The sequence below is a fragment of the Acomys russatus genome, chromosome 3, assembly GCF_903995435.1.
Source record: "Acomys russatus chromosome 3, mAcoRus1.1, whole genome shotgun sequence".
Classification (NCBI taxonomy): domain Eukaryota; kingdom Metazoa; phylum Chordata; class Mammalia; order Rodentia; family Muridae; genus Acomys; species Acomys russatus.
Genome location: NC_067139.1, coordinates 51,939,174 through 51,963,018, shown reverse-complemented (window position 1 = coordinate 51,963,018; position 23,845 = coordinate 51,939,174). Strand labels below are relative to the sequence as shown.

The 23,845-nt window shown below is 46.0% G+C and overlaps 1 protein-coding gene across 1 annotated transcript in view; it reads left to right on the top strand.

Moving 5' to 3' along the window:
* The first annotated feature begins 1,193 nt into the window (after positions 1-1,193).
* Positions 1,194-23,845, top strand: part of Ube2e1 (ubiquitin conjugating enzyme E2 E1) — a 47,362-nt gene continuing 24,710 nt past the window's right edge. Inside the window, exons 1-3 of the mRNA XM_051140307.1 lie at positions 1,194-1,353; positions 1,896-2,080; positions 6,099-6,149. Of these exons, the coding sequence (XP_050996264.1) occupies positions 1,929-2,080; positions 6,099-6,149 (203 nt within the window). The 5' untranslated portion in view covers positions 1,194-1,353; positions 1,896-1,928. The remainder of the gene's footprint in view (positions 1,354-1,895; positions 2,081-6,098; positions 6,150-23,845) is intronic.

Below are 23,845 nucleotides of genomic sequence, written 5' to 3'. Positions count from 1 at the left end.
ACTGAAGCCACTGTCATGGCAAGCAATGACAATTTGAATGAGATCATAGAAAGTGGACCATGGGAAACCTGAGTGGTTATCTGCTGTACACAGGATCTTGTGTGTGTGACACCTTGTACTTGGATGGCTGGGGTCTGTTCCCTTCAGGGTAAACGACAAATAGGTGATAAACAAAGTCCTAATTTAATGGTGGAATGTTTTTAAAAATAAAATCTAGGAACCGGGTGTGGTGGTGCACGCCTTTAATCCCAGCACTCGGGAGGCAGAGGCAGGATTGCTGTGAGTTCAAGGCCAGCCTGCTCTACAAAGTTAGTCTAGGACAGCCAAGGCTACACAGAGAAACCCTGTCTCGAAAAACCAAATAAATAAATAAAATAAAATCTGGTACAGTGCCAAGCAAGGAGCGACTTAGTGATATTGCTGTGTGATTATTCTAAAAATATTATTTGAACGGCATCATATTGGAGCAAAAAGAGAAAGTAGGGCGCTTTCTAGAACTTTCCTTCAATTTCTAAAACTGAGACTTTATATGTAATTTAAGAATTCCTACTCCTGTCAAAAATCATAGGTTTAAGGTTTATTCCTAGTGATATTACAATCTGCAAGCCGGGTTTCAGATAGCAGTTACCTGTCACGAACTCCAATCGCATACATTAGGAAAAAAAAAAAAAAAAAAAAAACCAACAACAAAAACCCCACATCCTTTTCTATAACAAGTGAAGAGGAGGTACGTAAAGTAAAATTGTACATGCCTGGTGTCCTGAACAGAAACCTAGTCTGGGATTTTTCTCACAGGCGTGACCTCTGCTCCTAGCACGCAATTGCCAGAGGGAGAAACAAGTGTCAGCCCAAAGGAAAACCCTGTTAGGGGATTTTCTTTCTTTCTCCTTCTCTCTTTAAACCGACCACTTTTGAGGAGGAGTCAAAGTCCTCGCCTGGAGAGTACCATCTTTTCCCGACGCCAGCCACCTCACCCCCTCGCCCTTTCCCAAAGCCCTCCAGGGAAGAACTTCCCTTGGTCACCTTGGGTCCCTCCAGGCAGCAGGCGTCGCCCACCCCCCCACCTCCTGCCCGACTCCGCCCGCCGCCGGGTCCCGAGGCCACGCCAGGGTCGCTCGGGGCTCCCGGGCTACGGCCCCCAGGTGCGGCGGGGGAGGGGCGCGGGGCGGGGCGGGGCGGAGAGGAGGAGTGGCGCGGAGCGTGTGCGGCCGGGGAAGCCATTGCCTGGTTAATAGTTGCTGTTGCTGCACTTCCGCTTCTCTCCCAGCGAGAGCGAGACACGAGTGGCCAGGCCCAGCCGCAGCCGCAGCAGCAGCCGCGGCGGCGGCACGGAGCAGCCAGACACAAAGAGAGGTGCGGGGGGGGCCCCCAGGGCGGGCCGCGGGGCCTGGGGTTGGGGGCGGGCGGCGGCGCCGGGCCGCGGGCAGCCGGGCCGGGCCGGGGGGCGCGGAGGGCCGGGGCGGCGGGGGCCGCGCGAACTGTCAGCTCGGCCCGGTCCCCGCGGGGACCCGCCCGCCCGGGCGCATTGTGCGCGCCGGCCTGCGAGCGCAGCCCCGCGTGGCCAGGCCTGGCCGGGCGCCGTGTCCCCGCGGCCCACGCGGCCCACTCTCGGCTTCCTCACCCACCGTCCCCGCCCGGCTCGTCCCGACCTCGCGGAACTCGAGCGGACCCCGGGAGGCCTCGGGGACGGCGGTGGCGGCAGCTCCCGGCCCTTACGCGGGCCGCCCCCGCGCGACCGCGGCCCCGAGTCCCTTCGGCCGGTGCAGCGGTGGGCCCCCCGATCCTCTGCAGGGCGGCGGGGGTGGCCCGGCCCGCGCCCTCCTGACAGCGGAGTTCCCTCTTTGCAGCAGCGCCTGCATGGTCTGTGTTTCTGTTTTGTTTCCTCCCCCCTGCAGGGGCCGTTCGCGGGGTGGGGTGGGGGGTTCGCTATGTCGGATGACGATTCGAGGGCCAGCACCAGCTCCTCCTCATCTTCGTCCTCCAACCAGCAGACCGAGAAAGAAGCCAGCACCCCCAAGAAGAAGGAGAGTAAAGTCAACATGAGCAAAAACTCGAAGCTCCTCTCCACCAGCGCCAAGAGGTATCCCACTCCTTTCTCCACAGGCGTCAGAGCTTCCCAGTTCCTCGTGCTGCATGTCAGGAAGGGTGGCCCCAACGACAGTCTCCCGTGCGTTCTCAGGCAGGAAAAATGGGCCATGGGAATCCCACCAGTGTTCTCCACTGTTCGCTGTTTCTGGTTTTGGTAATGCCCTTGTCCGAATGCAGCAGTTGTGGTTGGCCTCGACCATTTCTTGTTGAAGTTTCCAGAATCCTCATTACTTTTATGAGTGACTCTTAATGTGATTTCAGAATCTTCCCTCCTGGTAGTCAGGGGTCTGTGAGTCCCCCCTCCCCCCAGGCTGTCATCCAACTTGGTAATTAATACCCTTTCTAGCAACTGTCAAAACTAAGCAATACCTTCTCAGGTCAAAATGAATTCTGACCATCTTTCCTTCTCTTCACCTGTTGCAGGGATGGTGTTTTCTGAATAGAGCTTTCCCCATAAATTGCTTAAGGAATAACTTACTTCCATTAGCACTTAAGAAATTTAGGTGATGTTTTCTGGAGGAATTTGAAGAGCCTTTTCCCGTTTGGAGAGTTGAGGGAGTGACTAAAATGGTTGTTTCAGGTTTTTTGCAGTGTTGGGAGTTTTGTTTTTGTTTTTGTTTTCTGTTTAAGGACTTCAGTGGTGGTTTCTAGACAGGGTTTCTTCTGTGTAGCCCTGGCTGACCTAGAACTTTCCCTGCAGACCAGACTGGCCTCCAAAGAGATCCAATTGCCTCTGCCTCCCCAGTGCTGGGATCAAAGACATGTGCCACCACCTCACAGCTGTTTGATTAGACAGGGTCGCATTGTATAGCCTAGGCTGGCCTTGAACTCTTGTCTCCACCTCTTGATTGCTGAGGTTACAGAAGTGAGCCACTTGTACACCAAGTGTGGAAACTTTGCCTCTGTCACCCTTAAGTAACATCTGATCCCTGAGATCCAGCAAATAATCTCAAGCAGATACCTGGGAACTCCTGACATCCTTCAATAAATCCCTCTCTGGTGAGATAATTGACCATAGTCAGGAATGGAGACTGGGTTGTGTGTGTGTGTGTGGGGGGGGGGGGGCAATTCTTAAAAGAACTTAAAATGAAATGGAAAATCTAAATAGCTTTGGATCTCTCTGCTGGGTAGTGAGCCTGGAACTCAGAAACCGACAGTGTGCTCTATCGTTTTCCCTGACCTGAAATTCAGAAATTTGGTTTGCTGTCTTAGTGACCTAACTGGACTGATGTAGTGACGTCAGTTCATTTTAAATGGTTAGTGCTCAGGTCTTGAGAGAAGTGCCGATGCCTTGGTCTGACTGGTCTCATTTTCAGTGCTTTGGTTGTATCGCAGCCTCTCCGGGGGCTTTGATCGAGCCCCTGTGAGTCTCCTTGAGCCTGGCCTTGTTCAACCCTTTTTGCTTAGGATGGCTCTTCTCCATTCCAGCCCTCATCAGCTCTCCATTATCATCTGCTTTTGACCTGCCTTGCCCCAGTGCCCCAGTGCAGGCCATTAGCTGGTGGTTGGTGGGGCTAGAAATCCAGTGTGCTTGTGACTATGTTGGGAAGAAAACAGACAGGTATGAAAGCAGTTTGCTTTTTGTCGGTTTGGAACAAATTGCTGGCTTTTCCTGTGGATGCTGTTAGTCTTGTGTGCTAAGGAAGTTAGAAACATCCATCGTCACTCCATTCCAGCCTGGACTACATGAAGCCTTATTTGGATGGAAACAGCCTATAAAGAACTGTTAGCAGTAGGACATGGAAGCCGGGAAACAGTAAATAATAACTTTGCCTGTAAACTAACATGTTTTAGGTGTCTTTTAATGCAGCAAATTAAAACAGTGACTTTTTGTGTTAAAGCAGAGCAGCTAAGGTTAACACCAGAAAGTCTCTCTAGGAGAGGATGAAAGGGAGAGATTAGGACTGGGGCTGAAACACATTGGTTTGGAAGATAGGTGCTGCCCATGGAGTTGGAAGGGGCCCGTGTACCAGGAATTGGTGTGGAAACCTAACTCGGCCGACTGAGGAGTTTCATTCATGGTACAAAGTGGTTTCTAAGCCAAAGGTAGGGGAAGCACCAGTGCAGAGTGGGTAGAGCTGCATTCACTCTTGGAACTGGCGTCTGAGTCACTGGCAGATCTCTGGTGGTGTTTGAGAGTCAATGGGTAAAACCCGCCTGGAATTACACTTTAAAATACTATAATTTATTTTGTGTATATTCATATGGTATGTGTGGGTTCTGGCGTCTCAGGGCACATGTGTAGAGGTCAGGGGCCAAATTGCTAGAGTTCGTTTTCTCCCTCCACAGGGACTGAACTCATTAGTAGGGTGGTGAGCACCTAAGGCTGTGAGCTATCTCAACCAGCCTTGTAAGTACTGAAGTAGCAACTGTCCTTTCACAGGTAGGGAGGACATGTTTGCTTTCTGACAGATCTGAAAATTGTCAATTCCCATCGGTGCAAGGATCCAGAAACTAGTGCTTCAAATTTTAGTTTAACTTCCAGATGTGAATGAAACAGCAGATGAAAATGTATGGGGGCTGAAGTGCATACTGGAAGCAGTAGAATTTAGCAGGACACTAGTAGATGTCGGTAGAGACTGGGTGTTCTAAACTGGACCACGTTTGTAGGCACAGGAAGTGCCCTTCAATAGGAAAGTTTGAAGAACTTCCCCAGTCATCACTCAGTTTGTTTTTCCTTTTAACGTGGAAGAAGTGCCAGTTTTAAAAAGTCAGTGCGTTACAGCTGGCCGCTTCCTACCCTCCGAAAATCTTTGGAAAGGCAAAAAACCTCCATTGTCGTTCAGATTGCCTTTTACTAGCTGCCTTGGTGGATTTTTAAGTTGCAACAGCCCGTTAGGAGAAGTTATAAAAATAGTCTCCCTGTAGGAGAAGCAGCTTAAGGCCCCCAAAGTTCGTCTAAGCGCCTAGGTAAGCAGAAGACAAAGGCCAGGGCTCCGTGTGAACTGTCAGTGGCTTCGGCCTAGGGGTGGGGGATGGGCTCTTTGTGAAGTGAGGAGGTGCGGGAGGCTACTGCGGGCCTGCGGGCTGGGGCTCGCCCGCCCGGGGTGCCCGGGAAGTTGGGGGCTGGGAGCCGGCGGGCGCAGGTGGCCGTTGCACCTGTGCGGGGCCTCCGAGGGATCCGGCCGCCCTCAGCTCCGCTCAGCACTAACTGAGCCGCTCGACCCTTGACGGTGGCGGTCACTAGGGCCGAGCGGCCATGTTGGCTTTGCCGGTAGGCCACTTCGCCCCTTTAGGGTCCGGGTCTGAGAAGTCCTGACCTGCTGAGGGCGCTGATGTGCAGGTTCCGGCCGGCGGTGCGATGTACTGCTGTCCGCGAGGTCCGGACCTGTCGGCAGGCGCTGGTGTGCGAGATTCTGACCTGCGGGGGGCGCTGGTGTGCGAGGTCCCGACCTGCGGGGTGGGAGGGCGCTGCTGTCCTTTGGGAGGGGTCCCGGCCTCATGGGAAGGGGGGGGGGGGAGTGTTGCGGAATAGGGTTACAACCTGAGGGGTCATGCTCCGCTGGAGACTCAAAACTATGGGCCTGGTCGAGGGGTGGGCTGGCATGTGAAGTGACTGTGTATAGCGGACCAATAGGCCCGGCACTGCAGACTCTTGGTACTAGAGGGACTGGGGTTTGGGAGGTGGGAGCGAGCTGGGGCAAGAGCTACAGGACTGCAGGACTACAGCTGCCGGGTGCAGAGTCTGGGAGTCCCAGGGCCGACTCAGCTCAGCTTAATGACTTTTACATTCATGGGTGAGATGCTGGGAAGTTTGAGGAAAACAGCAATGGAGACAATTTTAAATTGAGTAAGCGGAAAACATCCAGGACAGCTGCCCTTGTGTGCTTGGCAGCATTGGAAGCCCCATACTGTTGAGGGTGGGAGAGCTCTCAAGCTTCTCCCCTGCACTGGAGCATCTCCCCAACATGGGGACGCCTGGATGTCCTCTCCTTCCTCTGGAGTAAGGTGGGCTTCCAAGACCTGGTTTTGGGAGGGCCTCCAACTAATTCTGTTTCCTGATCTCCTAGGATCCAGAAGGAGCTGGCGGACATCACTTTAGACCCACCACCAAACTGCAGGTGAGCTGCCTTGTTAATTTTTTCTTAACTTCTGTTTTGGGTTTTCTTTCTATTATAGAATGTTGCTTTTCTTCTATGGCCTTTGCTTGTTTAGGTGCTAACATCAAATAGCTGATGAAATGTATTGGTATGTATGGGTGTGGCATGCAGGGGCTCAGAACTGTGGAGAAGTACTGGATTTGCATGGAGTGGGCACTTGTGTATAGGAAGCAAAGCTGTGAAGCTAGGAGAGTTAGGAAGGTGTATACTAGCTATGGTGACTTCAGCGTTCGCACGTGCAGCTTTAGACATTTTAGGTTAGGATTGCCTTGCTGGGATAGGCTCATTGCAGTTCCCGTGAGATGCTGGAGTGTGTAGTGAAAGCAAGCTGGGGCCTCACACCTACTCCATCCTATGTAATTTTGTGTTGACTTTAGCAAAGCAATCCAGGAAATAATTGGTGGCTTTATAGAACAATTTTGCTTTAAATTTTGAACTCTTAAAAAATGGTGGCTTTTGTTTGATGTTACTTAATTCAGACTGAGCATATATCTGAGTGTTTCAGTGTGAAAGCAGTTGAAGCCAGCTTTCAAAGCGTGTGTTGGCCGAGTGGATTTATAAAATCACCACTTTTGCATTTTTTGAGTCAAGGTGGTAAGAAGTCATGATGGTTTGTCTAAAATTGATACTTGAATCATGAAGATCTTAAAAAAGTTAGTAGGAACAGGATCCCCCTTGAATGGAAGGTGAGATTTCATCGGTGCTTTAAGTTTACAGGTAGGGGTTACTGTCAAATACTTAGTAGATACACACAGTGAGTGTGTGCAGACATTCAGGATGGAGGCTAAGTGAAGTATTTTGCTCTTCACACTCATGTCTGAAGGCCATGGTTGGTGCACTCAGAGTGAACTTAGGTGTTTTTCTGTGGGACTGCATGCTGTGTGCTGGGGAAGGTAAGGGCAGCCTTGTGGGGTTGTTCCTGGGACCCAGCTCAGCCTGCCCAGCTTGAGCTGTAAGCTTGGTCCCCACTGAGCAGTGCAGCCCACTCTATTATTCTAGTTTGTATAATTTGTTTGTAATGTTGATCTGATCTGTGTTACTTTTTGAAATTTTGTCCTTACTTGTAAGGAAGTCATTTTGAGATTAGGTACTTTTTTTTTGAGATAGGCTCTTCAGGCTAGCCTCAGACTTGATGAGTAGCCGAGGGTAGCCTTAAGTTTCTGTTCCTCCTGTCTTTACCTTCCCCCTAGTGCTGGCATTACAGGTGTGAGGTGCCATGCTGGCTTTATGCCAGACTAAACTCAGGACCTCAAGCATGCACTTTACCAACTTAGCTATGCTCCCCAGTAAGATGCTTTTAAACAGGTTCTTTAACTGAGCCCCTAATTACTCTCAAGGACTTCTTTTGTGGCTGATCATTTTTTCAGTGGTTGAGAAGGTGGAGAAATACTAAGCAGTTTAGGTGGAAGTCCAAAGCTTCCCCTGGTTGTTTGTGTGCAGCCGCGAACATTCCCTACGGTAGGTCTGTGCTGTAGCTGCCGCTGCTGTTGGTGTTGTCTCCCCTGCGTGTGTCTCCTGTGAGTTCAGACAGCTCTAACTGATCGTATTATATGCTTCAACCCAAGTATCACTTACTCAAACATACAGTGGCTTTCTTCTGAATAAGTGCTATCAAATTTAAAACTGTAAACAATTTGAAGATTTTTATGAGATTAATCATTTTTTAGAATCAGGATAAGTATACTTGAGTTCATGTTGTTGCAGGGTTCATCTCTGAGAGGTTTGTGTTTGTGAGCATGAAGGACTTTCTTCTTTGTACATTTCTCATAATCAGCCTTCAAGCTGAGACCTTTGAACATCCCCTGGGGCTGAGGTGATCTACACTGGATGCTGGGATGATAGATCTTACCAGGCTTAAATATGTTGGGGAGAGTGTGAATTCTCAGAACAGAATAGATATCTTTATTTTGCAAAAGGGTGTATAAAGCTGTCCTTTACAAATAGCAGCTTCTTTGATTTCTGGAGCTATTCCCCACTGAACCTTTCTTTCTTTCTTTTTCTTTATCTTTTTAAATTTCAAGTGTACTGATATTTTGCCTGCAAGTATGTTCGTCTGTGGGTCTCAGATCCCCTGGAGCAGGAGTTACAGGCAGTTAGGAGCTGTCATGTGGTTGCTGGGACTTGAACCCAGGTCCTCTGGAAGAGCAGCCATTGCTCTTAACCACTGACCCATCTTTCCAGTCTCCCCCACCCCCCACCCCCACTGGACTTTTTAAGTCAGTGGTTCTCTCTCTCTCTCTCTCTCTCTCTCTTTCTTTCTTTCTTTCTTTCCTTCTTTCTTTTCGAGACAGGGTTTCTTCGTGTAGCCCTGGCATCCTGGACTCACTTTGTAGACCAGGCTGGCCTCAAACTTACAGAGATCCGCCTGCCTCTGCCTCCCAAGTGTGAGTGCTGGGATTAAAGGTGTGCACCACCACGCTCGGCTAAGTCAGTGGTTCTTAACCTTCCTAATGCAGACCCTTTAATACTGTTTCTCATGTTGTGGTAACCCCCAACCATAAGAATATTTCTGATGCTACTTTGTAGTTGTTATTTTGCTATTGTTATGAATCATAATGTACATATCTGATATGCAGGATATCTGATATGTGATCCCTGTGACAGGGAGTCACAACCCACAGATTGAGAACCACTGTGTTAAGTGGTAAGAATTTGAGTTTCTGCTTTTTGGTTGCCTTCTGTTATGTTGTAGTTTCTGTCCTGGGCTCTTGTCTGAGTTTGGTTTTATATTTTGTACTACCTCCTGTAGAGAATTTAAAACCAATTAAAAATAACATTTATTCATTTTGTATATGTGTGCTGATGCATATGTGCTACTGCATGTGTATGGGTGTCAGGGGAGAACTAGCAGAATCCTAGCATCTGGGTCTTAAGGAATGAACTCAGATTGTCAGGCTTGGCGGCAAGTGTCTACCTGTTGAGCCATTTCACTAGCCTAGGTAAGGGTAATTATTTAATATGTTGATGGCCTTTATTGTTGGGACAGAGTAGATAAATTAGCTTGGATGCTTTTTGAAGTCAGCTTCCAATTAAGATGTGTGAATTAAATATATTAAATGTACATATTAAAATTTTTTTTCTGGTGTTACCCTCAGCATAAAGACTCAGTAGATCCTAGTGAAATGGTAGTTTCATTGATTATAAGCTAAATGATTGGCTTTCACTTAATGCATTTAGATATTCTTTACCCTTCCCAGAACTTCTTTCCATCAGTTGTATAGTTTTAAATGTAGATACACTACTTTCTTAAAGCACAGCAGTAGCACACAGCATCTTCCCAGTGGATAGCTGCTTATTATATGTACATGAGAGCTCCTCCCCAGAGCACCTGTGCTGCTTGGGCTCACTAGTGTCAGTGCTTGACTAAGCAGTTTGGATTCGATATTACTGATCTTCAAAACTTATGTGAATTTCAGTTGTTAAATATCTTGCATGAGAAAAGGTAATCATTGTGTTAAGTAGATTATTTTTTAATAAATTACATGTGCACATGTGTTTCTGAGTATGGGTTTCAGTGTGTGTGTGTGGGATCTGCCTATGGAGGTCAAGAGAAGGCATTGATCCCTGGAGTTACAGGCAGCCTGAACTGCCCATCATGAATTCTGGGACTAGAATTTGGGTTCCTTCCATATCAGCAACACTCTTAACTACTCAGGCATCTCCAGTCCCTAGGGACTTTGTAAAAATATTAATTGCTTTATATTGTCATGCACATTAAATTCTTACTTTCAGCCATCAAGCTATATAGTGGTATGTTTGAATCTCTCTCTCTCTCTCCCCCCTCCGGGATGCATATGTGTGTGTGTGTGTCTCTGTGTCTATATAGTGAATGAAATATTTCTGTAATTTACAATGTATTTGGTTATGATATTTCTCTATCTTTTAGGGGGAAATATTATTGTGATTCCTGTAATGATTCCATAACGCTTGCTCTATTTAGGATAGAAAAAATATGCCTTCTAGATAGCTCATGAACTTTGGGCCACTAGGATCAGTTTTGTAGCTGTTATTTGTAGCCCACGGCTTAGACTTTGCTAAATTGACTAACTATATTGGATGACTGAACACGAATGTCTTTGGGCAGTAAGTTTACTCAGCATAACTGGCATATTTTGCCCAAGTACTTTCTACTTTAGTTTTATTTGATGGGAATGCCTGTATTATGAGTGAGCTAGTGTAACTGGAAACCCAAAATTCAGAATTTTGTTGGTGTTATTTTAGATAAAGTACTTTTGAGAAGTCATCAAGCATTTTAAATACAGGGAGAGGGTAGCAAAATTGGATTTTTCTTTATATAATTTTACTATATTTGACAAGTGTTTTAATTTTATTTTATTTGAATATGTAAAATTCAGTCAGTACCTTCCCTACCAACAGTTGTATTACATAATTAGAAAAATATTTTTTTTTTCTTTTAAAGATGTTTTGTGGTGAAACAACATCATTTACAAAAACAAAACAGAGTTCAAGTCCAGCCTGATCTACAGTGTGAGTTCTAGGACAGGAAAGGCTACACAGAAAGGCCTTGTCTCAAAAAACAGAAAAACAAGCAGTCCATTTGTCTAGAATTCACTTGTCCCCCTGTCCCAGAAAGGATCTCTCTGTGTAGCCTTGGCTGTCCTGGACTCGCTTTATAGATCAGGCTGGCCTTGAACTCACAGCGATCCACCTGCCACTGCCTCCCAAGTGTGAGCGCTGGGATTAAAGGCGTGCACCACCACTGCCCAGCTGCTTGTCTTATTTTTTTTTTAAAGATTTATTTATTATATATACAGTGCCCTGCCTTCATGTACACTTGCAGGCCAGAAGAGGGAATCATATCACATTATAGATGGTTGTGAGCCACCATGTGGTTGCTGGGAATTGAACTCAGGACCTCTGGCAGAGCAGTGCTCTTAACCTCTGAGCCATCTGTCCAGCCCCTGTCATAGAATTCTTAACCTTCTACTCCCCTCTATTAAAGGGGCCCAGTGCTTAGCCTGTCTACATTATAGTGTTGGAAAGCCCAGTCTTTTCTTTTAAGACAGTCTTTAGCTCAGGCCGACCTTGAACCTGCTGTTTAAGGGAGGATGTTTTTGAACTTCAGTCTTCCTGCTTCCACTTTCCAAATGCTGAGATTACTGTACATGCTAGCACACCCTTGTTTTGGAGACAGGTTCCTGCTGTGTAACCTAGGCTAGCTTTGGATTTGTGATTCTCCTGCCTTGCCTGCTGGTAAGGAGTTATTAATCCTTGAAGTTTCCATACTGAATGGTGAGCATATTGGAGCTAGGTAGTGTCAGTTGTTATACAATGTTGTAAATGTAATTAATGTCACTGAGTTGTACACTTACAGTGTTAAATGCTAAATCTTATGTAGTAGGTTTGTGTATGTAGGAAGAACCTGAGTAGGCTAGAGAGATGGCTCAGGGTTTGAGAGGGCTTGCTGCTCAGTTGGGGATGTTTCCAGAACCCACGCGGGAAGATTCCAGCTCCAGGGGATCCAGTGCTTTCTTGTGGCCTTTGGAGTACCCACATTCACTTACACAGAAACATACACAGAAATAAAATGCATCTTAAAAAAAAAAAACTATTTTAGAGCCAGGTGTGGTGGTGCACGCCTATAATCCTAGCACTGGGACGCAGAGGCAGGCTGATCTCTGTGAGTTTGAGGCCAGCCTGGTCTGCAAAGTGAGTTCAGGACAGCCAAGACTGCACAGAGAAACCCTGTCTCGAAAAACCAAAAAGAAAAAAAATATTTTAAAATGCAATAAAAGCAATATTGTTGTTAACATGTTCTAGTTTAAGAGATTTTTGTAAAGGTGCTGATATTCTCTGTTACAAACTCTTATGTGCTTATTGTATATGAAAAGGAACTACTTTCAAGTGGCTCATAACTTATGAAAGGTGCTAAGAAAGTGGAAATGTGAGATATTGAGGTAACTTCTGCGAGCGCCATGCTGTGGAGGTATAGAAGAGCGAGAGCAGCTTCGCCCTGGGTGTGTGGGCCAAGGCTGCACCATGTGGGCATCTGCGAAGGAGGAGACGGGAACTAGGGTGGAGAGTGAGGTGCAGACTCAGGGAAGAACCTGCCAGCAAACGTGGCAGAGGGCAAGTAGAGAGGCCTGTCATGTGGCGCGTAAGCCATGGGCTGTAGAGTACAGACCTAGTGGGAAGATGTAATAAGAGATGAAATCAGGCCAAAGGTTTTGGATTTCATTTTGACATTAGAGAATCTTTGAAATTTTTGAGTGGGAAATGAATTTTTTGTTTTGTTTTGTTGTTTTTCCAGACATGGTTTCCCTATATAGCCCTGGCTGTCCTGGAACTCACTCTGTAGACCAGGCTAGTTTAGAACCACCTGCCTCTGTGCTGGGATTAAAGGCGTGCACCACCATGCCTGGCCTGGGAAATGAAATTTTTATGGAGTAGTTTGGACAGAGACATGCAGTTGGGTAGGAAGCAGTAGACTTAGTGTGTGTGCTATAGTGTGTGTGGTTAGGGGCCAAAGAGGTTTGGGAACTAGTAGCCTTTAGAGTAGAGAGAAGAGGAGGCGGACACAGAAGAAGCAGGCCTGGGCTGCTCTAGGGAAGCAGGGGTTCTGGGTTTGGGGGAACACGTAACCTTAACACAGGAAAAGTGGCTGGGGAAGGCAAGTTCTCTCTCCAGAGCTTTTGTGGATCATATATAATGTCCAGCATGTTTCTGCCACAGAATAGGAAATATTTGAGTAGTATATTTGACTTTATTGTTAATCAATTACTGAACTCTCAGATCTGCCTGCTTTTAGGTAAAATTATGCAAATTAAGTAGATTATAAATTCCTCGAGAGGCAAAGACGAATGGTTCTGAGCCTATGTGTTTCCCTCAGCTTTTCAGTTTGAAAGATTTTAGAGCCATAAAAGACACTGGGAGAGTAGTGCGGTACTCATACGCTGTCCATGAAAACTTTATATTTGTATAGTTCCTAGTTTCATTGTTGTGATAAATACCATGACCAAAAACAACCTAGGGTAGAAAGGGGTTTATTACAGTCTATCACTAAGACACATCAGAACAGGAACTCAAGTAGAAGTCTGAAGGCAGGTCTGTCTGCTTGCTATTCTACACTGCATTACCTCTAACCAAGGAAATATGGCAGAAGCCATAGAGGATTCTGCTTGCTGGCTTATGCAGGCTAATGCTTACGTAGCTTCCTGCCTAAGGAATGCTGACACCTACAGTGGGCTGGGCCCTCCTATATCAACCAACAAGACAATTCCCTACAGATGATCTAGGCATTTGCTCACTTGTGACTTAGATGATTCTAGGATGTCTGCTTGACCAATCAAGCTAACCAGGACACTTATGGTTCTTTTGTTTACCTCGCAAAGTATAAAGGAAGCAGATTCCAGGAAGTGGCTAAGTATGTTCCAGTCAAATCCAAGGACCTTGGCAGAGGTGCTAAGGCTGGAGGTGGCTTTGCAAGTCCACATGAGTTTTGAAAATTTGTGATGGCAAAGCGTATGAAATAATGCTATAATGACAAGGGCCAGGAAGTGTTCTAAAAGCTGATCACATCCCATTGTTACAGCACAGAGGAGACTGAGGCAGGAGACTCATGAGTTGGAGGCAATCCTGGGTTACATAGCAAGTTCCAAATAGAACTATATTTTGAATATATGTATATGTAAATGAAGATAGAGAAACAAGACCTGGAAAAAGAGGAAGCCAAGAAACAGTGTGTGTGTGTGTGTGTGTGTGTGTGTGTGTGTGTGTGTGTGTGTGTGTGTGTGTTTTAAATAGACCAAGAGAGGAAAGCAAACAGAAGGTTGGAGGGCCCAGAAGGACTTGAAACATTTTTAAAAACACAGTTCTAAAGAAGAGGGTAGAATGTTGATTTGAGGCTATTGGCAGAGAGGTTTCCTTTTGAAAAGCTAACAACCTGAAATTTTGATGGCCGGACAGCTCTCTGTGGGCTTGGAAGCCCTTCTGGTGTGTGATGAACACTTTGGCCCTAAAGGCAGTAGCACCTGCCTCCTGCCTGTTCTTTCCCAGGGGCCTTTAAGCTCCTTGAGACTAGGGACTGTTCTGTCTTAGCATTCCTACGGTGCCTGAGAAATGGTTGATCGCCATTTCCCCATGTGTGTTCAATTCATAGGCATGAGTGGCTGGTGTAGACCTGAGGGGCTGCCGGAATATCTTACTACATTCTTTAGGAAACAATGGGAGAGTTGGGCAAGTTGCTCTCAAATGGTTTCACAGCTGCCATGGCCCCAACTTGGCAGTTTGGATCCTTCCAGAGCTATAGAGGAACTGGACCTCAGTCAGGATGATAAAAAGATGTGATCTGTTCTTCACATCTAATAAAGAAAATATCATATCTCTGGGGACACGCTTCCATCTTACAAAGTTCCCTGCTCTGGGCCTGCAAGTGAGCACTGAAGTAGTGATGCTGAGTAAATTGGGCTTCTGTACCCTAAAGCTGTTCCAAACAGTTGTTTGTTAGAGGTGAAACAGCGGATGCACCCCTTGTTACGAGTAAAGTGAAGTAGGGTTTTCTTAGGAAACCTATTCTTACTCATCCTCTTACTTAGCCATACTCTAAAAAGGCCCAGTAACTGCCGCAGCTTGCCCTCTCATCCCCTGGGCAACTTCTTCCTCTTGGAGGCTAGAAGCTCACCAAGCCTCTGCTTGAGAGCCTAATGCAAGAACTGCTGTGTTCAAACTACTTTTTCCTTTAAAATATGCATATGACTGTGAATAGCTTTTCAGAATCCATATTACTCTATGTGGAGGGGAAGCTTTTTGGGGGCCAAGGTGATGTCTCCTGCCCTGCTGGAATAGTGCCAGAGACTGTCCAGAGAATATGCCTGAAAGTCTCCTCAGTGTACTGCCTGGGGCAATGTCTTGCTCAGAGTTGTTAAAACCCAATTCTGTTTGTCAGAGAATGTGCTGCCTTGAATGTGACAAGTTGGTAAAATGGCAGATGAGAAGAAAGGGGCTGATGTCACCTCACTCTTTCGTAGAGTTGAGAAGCAGCTTGACCACAAGCATCGCATTAGACTTCTCCAGCCTGGCTTGTGTCAGCACTGGCTCAAAGGATAATAACCATTGGCGTGGTCTCAGTGGGGCTCTTAACATTGATATGACAGTCACAATGTTGTCAGGACCCTAGGCATTTGAGTCTGTTTTAACTGAGAGATAGAAAACTGATGTGGGGTGTGCACCTAGCAAATCTTAGAGAAAGAGACATTGAGCTTAATTTGGTATATCACACACTTGGGAGTCTGAGGCAGGTGGAGTGCCCGGAGTTTGGGTATAACCTGGCTTACAGAGTAAGACTGCCTCGAAAGCAAAAAACTCTAGAAAGAGTAGTGGGATAATCTTATTAGGAGAAAAAAAAAAAAAATAGATGTTTTACATCTGATAAATGTGCAGAGTGGCGGCAGTGTAATCAACTCAGGTTCCAGTGGCTTCAACGGTAAATTGTTGAGTACTGACATTGCTCTGTAGGGCCTAAACCAGAGCTCTTGTCTGCAGTGCCACTGGGTTTTAGTAGGTGTCTTTTGTATGGTGTTTATTGCTGTGATAAAGACCATGCAACTTGGGGTCACACACATTGTTGAGGGAAGTCAGGGCAGGACCTGGAACAGAAGCTGTGGAAGAGCACTGCTGTCTATCTGTCTTGCCTCTCGTGGCTTTACAGACTGCTTCCTTACACAACGCAGAACCCAGCTCAGGCCTGCACCACCCATGGTCATCTGGGTCCCCCACAATTATTAATCAAGAAAATGCCACAGGCTTGCCCATAGGTCAGGCTGGCAGAGCAGTTTCTTAATTGGGGTTCCCTCTATCCCAAATGACTTGTGTCAAGTTGACATAAATCTACCCAGCACAGTAGGGAGCCAGGGAGGGGGTTACCTGCAGAAGACTTCTAAATACACTTAACAAAGACCTCGAAGATGAGAAGAAAGGAGGACGCTAGAGGAAGGTCCTGTAAAAGTCGTCTAGCAGAGGTTCAGTGAGGGAAGCAGGAGATTCAGGTTCAGTGAGGAGTTGGGGAAGCCTTTCTTGGTTTTGAGGCCACAAGTGACACTTACCTAAGCAGTGGGTTTAAGGGCTTTTCTGACTCTCCCAGTATATGGAGCGTAATGGGAAAGGTGGTGCCACATGGTAGGAGAACACCTGGACCTGTTTGGATTGCACTTCAGAGTTATGAGAAAGGAGCAGAAAGGGGTCTTCCAGTTTGTGGGCTTGCTGTTGACTAGAAAGTGGCAACTTCCCTGAGAGTGAGGAACCAGGCATAGAGCTGGGCTGTGTGTGCTGGGAGGTCAGGCTGGAAACAGCTGCTCCGACAAAGTAAGGTATGAAATTGATTCCCACCAGGTGTCAGATAGGAGTCAGATTTAGGGGGTTGGAGTTGAGGAATGTTCTGGAGATGTTTGGGAGACCTCACTGTATTTACAAGGTTCGTGAATGGGAAGAACCCGAGGAAAAAAGGGGTGTAAGAAGAGCTCTTTGTGTGGAGCTTGGGCATCTTGCTCACACTCAGATGTTCATGCTGGAGAACCAAGAAGGGGGCGATCAGAAAGCGGTTATCGGAAAGTTTTCCGAGTAGCGTGATCATCAGGTCTGAAATGTGCCTAGTGGGCACATAGGAAGGTCAGCCAGTAATCACTCACTGAACAGTACAAGTTCAGGTTTGTGGCGACCACACTAAACAGGTAGATAACTGTAGTAACAGTAAAAGGCGATGACTTTTAATTTTAAATCTCAGTTAAAAGATTTCATTGTATCTATCTTGAAAAGTGATTAGTTATTTCATTTGTCCTTTTAAGGCAAAATTACTTAACTCCTAGAATTCTCTCTCTTTTTAAAGATTGATTTTTTACTTATATATGGGTGAGAGAGAATAAGCGTAAATGTTATATGTGCCACATGTACACAGAAGGGAGTGTTGACCCCTGAAGCTGAGGTTCTCCAGGTGTTCTGAGCTCCCCAGTACAGGTGCTGGGAACCAAGCCTGGGTCCTCTAGAAGAGCAGCACACACTTTTAACCACTGAGCCATCTCTCCAGCCCCAGGATGTGTTGTCTTTTATTCTATTTTTGGAACAAGATCTCCTGGCTGGCCTGGAGCTTGCTGTGTAGACCAGGCTAGCCTGGAACTTAAGATATCCACCTGCCTCTCCTGAGCACTGGGATTAAAAGTGTGTGCCACCACACCTGGCTTCCCAGGATCCTAAACCTCTTGGTAAGCACACCAGCTGTAGACTACGCACACACCTTCTTTTGGTCTTGCTTAGTTTCAGTCATTTGAGGTAGCACTTACACATGTTTGGGAATGGGACTGGGGTTGAGGAAGCCTTAGATGCTGAAGAGAGCAGCTGGCAAGGTGGGTCACAAGTGTCTGCTAGCACAGTGCAGAGGGATTCCACTACAAAGCATTTCAGTTTCTCCCATTACCACGACCTTGCCTTCTCTGTGGGAATACATTTCACTTTTTAAACATAACTTACTGGAATTGGTGTTATAAAATTTTATTTCTTGGCAGACGGTGCTAGAGCACATTCGTCCTCATAGAAGAAAATCATTCAATTGGTTTACATAAAAGACCCTCAAAGAAAACATTTGTTTTATTACAAGCACCCAAGAGGATTTCTAAAGCATGAGTGATAACTTCCTCTAACCTAAGTAGCTATCTCACAACAAATGTGGCTTTGTGCTCACAGTAAAGTGTGCACAGAGCCTGGCAGTGGGCTGCAGCTTCCCTTCTGCTGCATTGCCCCTGTCTTGTCTACATGGCCACATGGCTTCATCCTTCAGTGTGACTGGTGTAGCATCCTGGAGTGTTCTCACTTGCAGGGTGAGTGCTGTGAATGGTGATGAGGGTAAATCTAAAGCAAATCCCACTGAGGTTACAGTTCTTGTTCAGACTACAGCCTGGGATTGCTGTCCATCTTCTCTATGGAGCCTGTGTCCCCGGTAGAGCAGTTTCTCCTTTATTTTACTGTTACCTGTGTGTGTGTGTGTGTGTGTGTGTGTGTGTGTGTGTGTGTGTGTGTGTGTGTGTGTGTGTAAGTACATTCTATATTGTGGTGCCTGTAAGTTGAAACATGTTTGTGGGGAAAAGCAAAGATATTCTGACCTTCAGCCCACTGTTTTCAGGTAGGAAGGACCTACTCTTCCTCTCCCCTCTTTGTCTCTCACCCTCCGAGTGAGCTGTGCATCCACAGGGAGGTATGGAGAAGACTCCTTTACTGTGGAGGCTAATACACAGAAAAGTAGTGCTGGTTTTGTCCATCTGTCTCCTGGTGCCTGGTGCTGTCTTGTTATTTTCCCAGAGCTGCTACTAAGTCCTTCTATGTTTAGTGGCTTGCTGCAGTCCAACTGTCATTGCTTTCCTAAGGTTTGTGCTTCAGGCCTGATAGCCCCTGTTCCACTTCTGAAGCCTTCAGTGCCCTTCAGGCCTCAGAGGGAACACGGTACATTTGCTTATTGCCATTTGACCTAAAGAGCACTAAAAATAGTTTCTTTTTGGGTGCTGACCTGAGTCCTCTTTCCATGTGTCTAGTAACGGTCTCCTTTTGGGCTTGGAATCTTTGTCAGCTCAGGCTTAATTTCTGTCTTACTCTCATACTGGTCTGCCCCCTTCCTTTCTACTCCTTTAAGAAATTGTGGCCAGGGGCTAGAGAGATGGCTCAGTGCTTAAGAGCACTGACGGTTCTTCCAGAGGCCATGAGTTCAATTCCCAGCAACCACATGGTGGCTCACAACCATCTATAATGTGATCTGACACCTCTTCTGGCCTGCAGATGTACATGCAGGCAGAGCTCTGTATACGTAATAATAAATAATAAATAATTTTAAAAAAGAAAGAAAAAGAAATTGTGGCTAACCAGCTAGCTGGATTTTCTTAGAAATTTCTCTCCCCTCCTGTGTCTGTGTGTGTGTGTGTGTGTGTCTGTCTGTCTGTCTGTCTGTCTGTCTGTCTCTCTTTCTCTATCTCTATCTGTGTGTGTGTGTGTGTCTGTGTCTGTTTCAGAAATCCCTTATTATATGTTCACTTAGCCAAGAAATGGTTTGTTACATGTGAATTTTCATGAGGTAGATAAAACTTGATGTGTCCACCTGTGGTTATAACTGTGTGGTAGAATTCTTGCCTAGCACCTGTGAGTCCCCAAGTTCAGTTCTCAGCACCACCCAAACCGAACAAACCACACAGAGCCAGGTAAATAGTTCAGTGGCTAGAGTGCTTATTTAGCATGCAAAAAACACCAGGTTTGAACCCAACATGAAATAAAATTAACAAAGTGGTAGATGCCTGTAATCCCCCCACCCTAGAGGTGGAGGCAGGAGGATCCAAACCAGGGTCATCCTTGGCTAAATAGCAAGTTAAAGGCCAGTTTGGGATATGAAACAAAACAAAAATTTTATGTACTGAACCTATATATTATTCTCAGGAGCCTAACCATTGAGGGCATTGTTCAGGCCTCAACAGAAGTGGACCACACAAAGCAGGGTTAGTAATTTTTGAATGAGTTTTTAAAATGCCTAACAAAATACTTATCATTGCACGTGAGACTTGTCCAAAACAGCAGCTTGCTGGCTGGTCCAGTTAAGTTGTTACTGCTTTTGAAATTGTTTTGAGGCCTCCTGTGGTTGTCAGTGACTCAGCTGGAGTGGGCAGCTGTCGCCAGCCTGTCTCACCTGTGCTTTCTTGCCTGTTTCTCTGTGACGCAGCATGAGCAGTGTAAGTTGTTGTCGTCCTGTTGCTACCCTGGTACCTGCTGCCCTGGCTCACTTCTCACGTGCTCCCGGACTCCTAGAAGCCTGTTCCCACTCATTCTAACGTCTATGAGTGATTACTGTCATGGCAGGTATTCTCAAGATAGCCCTAGAAAAGATGCTGTTTGCATTCTCTGGGAGCATTCATACAGAGGAAGGGCAATAAAAGAAACCTGTGTCTCCAATAAAACAGTTTCTCTTTTATTTCACTGTGGAGCACATTCTATACTGTACAAAGCAACTGCAGGTTAACTGCACTAAGAGCCGGCCAGTTAGGGCATGGGCTGGTGCCATTCTAGGGGAGATGATATTGGAAAATACCCTCTTCTGGCCTCCCGGGGTGCCCACAACCATGTCCACACACCATACATATATAAGTAGAAAATTCTAAAAGCAAAAACAGCCCGTTGCAAATAACATTTTACAGATAGCGTATAAATTCATAAATATTTTTATATATTTATGATGTGTATGTTTGTCTTATCTGCACACCAGAAAAGGGCACCTTGTGGGACTATAGTTACAGATGGTTGTGAACTGCCATGTGGGTACTAGTGTTTGAATTTAGAGCCTCTGGAAGAACAGCCAGTAATCTCTGCACCACCACCACCACCCCTTTGGATTTTTTGTTTGTTTTTGAGGCAGGATCTCACTTTGTAGTTTTGGCCACCCGGGAATTCACTACATAGACCAAGGCTGGCTTCAAACTCATAGAGATCTGCTTCCCAGGTGCTGGGATTAAAGACATACCACCATGCTTATATGTTTTTAGTAATAGTTTTACTGACATTTCTTTATGTAACAGATCTGATTTTGTGCCTGTAGTATCTAGAAACTTCCATAATTGAATGCATGCTACCAGAACTTTGTGTCCCTTCCTGTGAGAAGAAATACAGTGTTCTCAGTATCCTAGCATAACGGCTGCATGGAAGCAAATGCTTTGTAAGACATGTGTGGCGGTGAGTCACAGAACCAGTGCCCCATCATCCCTGTGTTCTGGTTGCTGGAGGCCCTGGGCGTCCCTGTCCCTAAAGGCAGCTGGAGTCCAACAGTGGAAAAGAATCTAATGGTTGGCCTTCTGCCTCTTCAGAGTAGGAACAAGTGAGACTGGAGGAATGGACGTGACCCATCTGGACTAGGGACTCCAGGGACGAGGCCTCACAGCTTGCTAGAATGCCTACTAATCCTACCATGGTCACGTACGACAGGGAAGGATTTAGCTGCACAGTGGGAACCTCAGTTCTTGAGTGATATGCATACTGCGTGTGCACAGTGTGAACAGCACTCCGGGATTACAGTAGCATGGCCTGGTTTATGTAGTGCTGGGGATGAAGCTCAGCCTCACATATACGCTAGGCAAGCACAAAACCAGCTGAGCTCTAGCCACAGTTGCAAAGCCTCTGCCCTACAGGAGGTAAGACCCCTGTGGGAAGGTGTAGCAGTGGAGTTAGTGACATAGCCATTCTGCTGTTATTGTCTTGGTTTTCTGAGACAGGGTTCCTCTGTGTAGCCATGGCTGTCCTAGACTCACTTTGTCATATCGATCCGCTTGCCTCTGCCTCTCGAGTGCCAAGATTAAAGGGGTGCGCCACCCGGCAATACAATCATTTTTATGTTTATTTGGAACTTCAGGTACTAAGTGTTCAGTTGTGGGCTATAGAAAATGACAGCAGGAAATGTGATTGCATTGATATGAATTAACATTACTTGAAGCTTTTCCAGAGGAGTCGAGTTTAATTCCCACCACTCATATTGGTGGCTTACAGCACTCCAGCTCTTAAGTGATCTGATGCCACTTCTGGCTTCTGTAGACACAGGTGCACATGTGGCATTAGCATACACACACGCACATGTGCGTGCAAATACAAATAATAAAAAGAATTGGTGTGTGTGTGTGTGTGTGTGTGTGTGTGTGTGTGTGTGTGTGTACTTTGCTTTGGAACAGGGCCTCAAGAAGCTGCACTGGGTACCAGGAACAGCCTTCAGCTGACCCCCTGTCTCTACCGCTCAGGTGCCGGGTCACAGCAGGGTCCCAGTTCGCCTGCAGGGCCAGGCTCTTCTTAGTTTTTCCTTTCCTCTCTAAGCTATTAAAAAACTAAGGAAAGGACTATGGTGAAATATTTTTCACTTACATAGTATAGAAAGGTGTGTGTCAGTTCACATTTCTAAGGGGGCAAAAGTAAAATGGAAATATAAATATTTACTTAGAAACAACCCCAGTAATAACACAAACAAAGCACATAGAATTGTGAACTTGGCGCGCTTGACCATGAAGGGAATAGGAAGTGATCTGTGTGTACATAATCCTGGAAGTTGCTTTATACAGAATGCATAAGGAGCAGCAGAACACCTGATTTGTCATATTCTAGACAACGCTGAGACTTAAAAGGTACTTTAGCTTCATAGTTTGTTGTAGGGATTTAAAAATAGAACAAAACAAGTAGTTGGGTATGCTGGTACACACTTTTATCACAGCACTCTGGGAGGCAAAAGCAGGCAGATCTCCGAGTTCTAGGACAGCCAGGGCTGTGTAGAGAGACCCTGTTTCAAAACAGACAAACCAGCAAACAAAAAGATAGAATAAAACTTAGTTGCTGATAGCATCGAACCTTAAGTATGTCAGTCTAGTCGTCATTCTCTCGTACAGAAGATGCTTTCAACAGTTCAGTGGCTCACCAAGTCCCTGGGCTCTGAAGTGGAGATGCGTACAAATGTGGCCTCTGCCCTTACTGTGCGCTCTATCTCATGTTCTCTTTTTGCTTCTGAGTTGTAAGCCTCACTTGCAGTTGCTGTGTTCAGTTTTACTCATACACAGAGCAGTATGTAAATTTCAGAGCCACTGAAGGCTTTTCATCAAAATGGCCATATCCTTTAGTAGTCACAGTGGTTTTCTATTTTTAAACAGGGTCTCACCATGTAGCTCTGATTGGCTTGTAGGTCACTACATAGACCAGGCTGACTTTGAATTCACAGTTCTGCCTGACTCTACATCCTGAGTGCTAGGGTTAAAGATAAGCACCATGATGCCCAGTGGTCAATCTTTTACTTAAAAGCCTAGAGTTTGGGGCTGGTGAGATGGCTCAGCGGGCCAAGGCAGTTTGTTGTTTAGCCTGACAACCTGAGTAAAAAGGCGGATCACTGTGAGTTTGAGGCCAGCCTGGTCTACAAACTGAGTCTAGGACAGCCAAGGCCACACAGAGAAACCCTGTCTTGAAAAACCAAAAAAAGGGGAAATACTTTGGAAATTTTTCTTTATACCAGCTGTGATGTCCATAGCTTTCTAGTGCCAGCCAGTGTGCCTTTGCTACTGTATAAAACCCCGCCAGGATTCAGTCCAGCAGTTCTCAACCTATGGGTTGTGACTCCTTTGGGGTTCACATACCAGATATCCTGCATATCGGATATATTTATATTATGATTCACCACAGTAGCACAGTTACAGTTATGAAGTAACAATGGAATAATTTCATGGTGAGCGTCCCACACCATGAAGAGCTGTAGTAAAGGGTCGCAGCATGAGGAAGGTTGAGAACCACTGAAATAGTCCTTTTTCAAGATTTATGTTTCCCAGGAGAGCACACTTCAAACATGAGTTTGGGGACTACAAGGCAGGGCAGGCATCTTGGAATGGAATTGTGCTGCCTGATCTTTACCTTCTGAAAATGAGATGCACACTCTGCTTTTCTCTCTTTGAGGCTATGAGGTTTATTTTTTAAATTAAAGTGAACTTATTTAACACTGGATTTGTTTTAGGGCTTGGTGATATTCCCTGGAATGGAAAAAATAATAATAACTTGCTGCTTCAGTTCCTCTATAATTGAGTGAAAAATATAAAAATAGATAGCTGACATCTTCTTTTAGGTTTTACACAGTGAGCAAAAGCAGGTAAGGCAGTACAGTTCTGTCACTA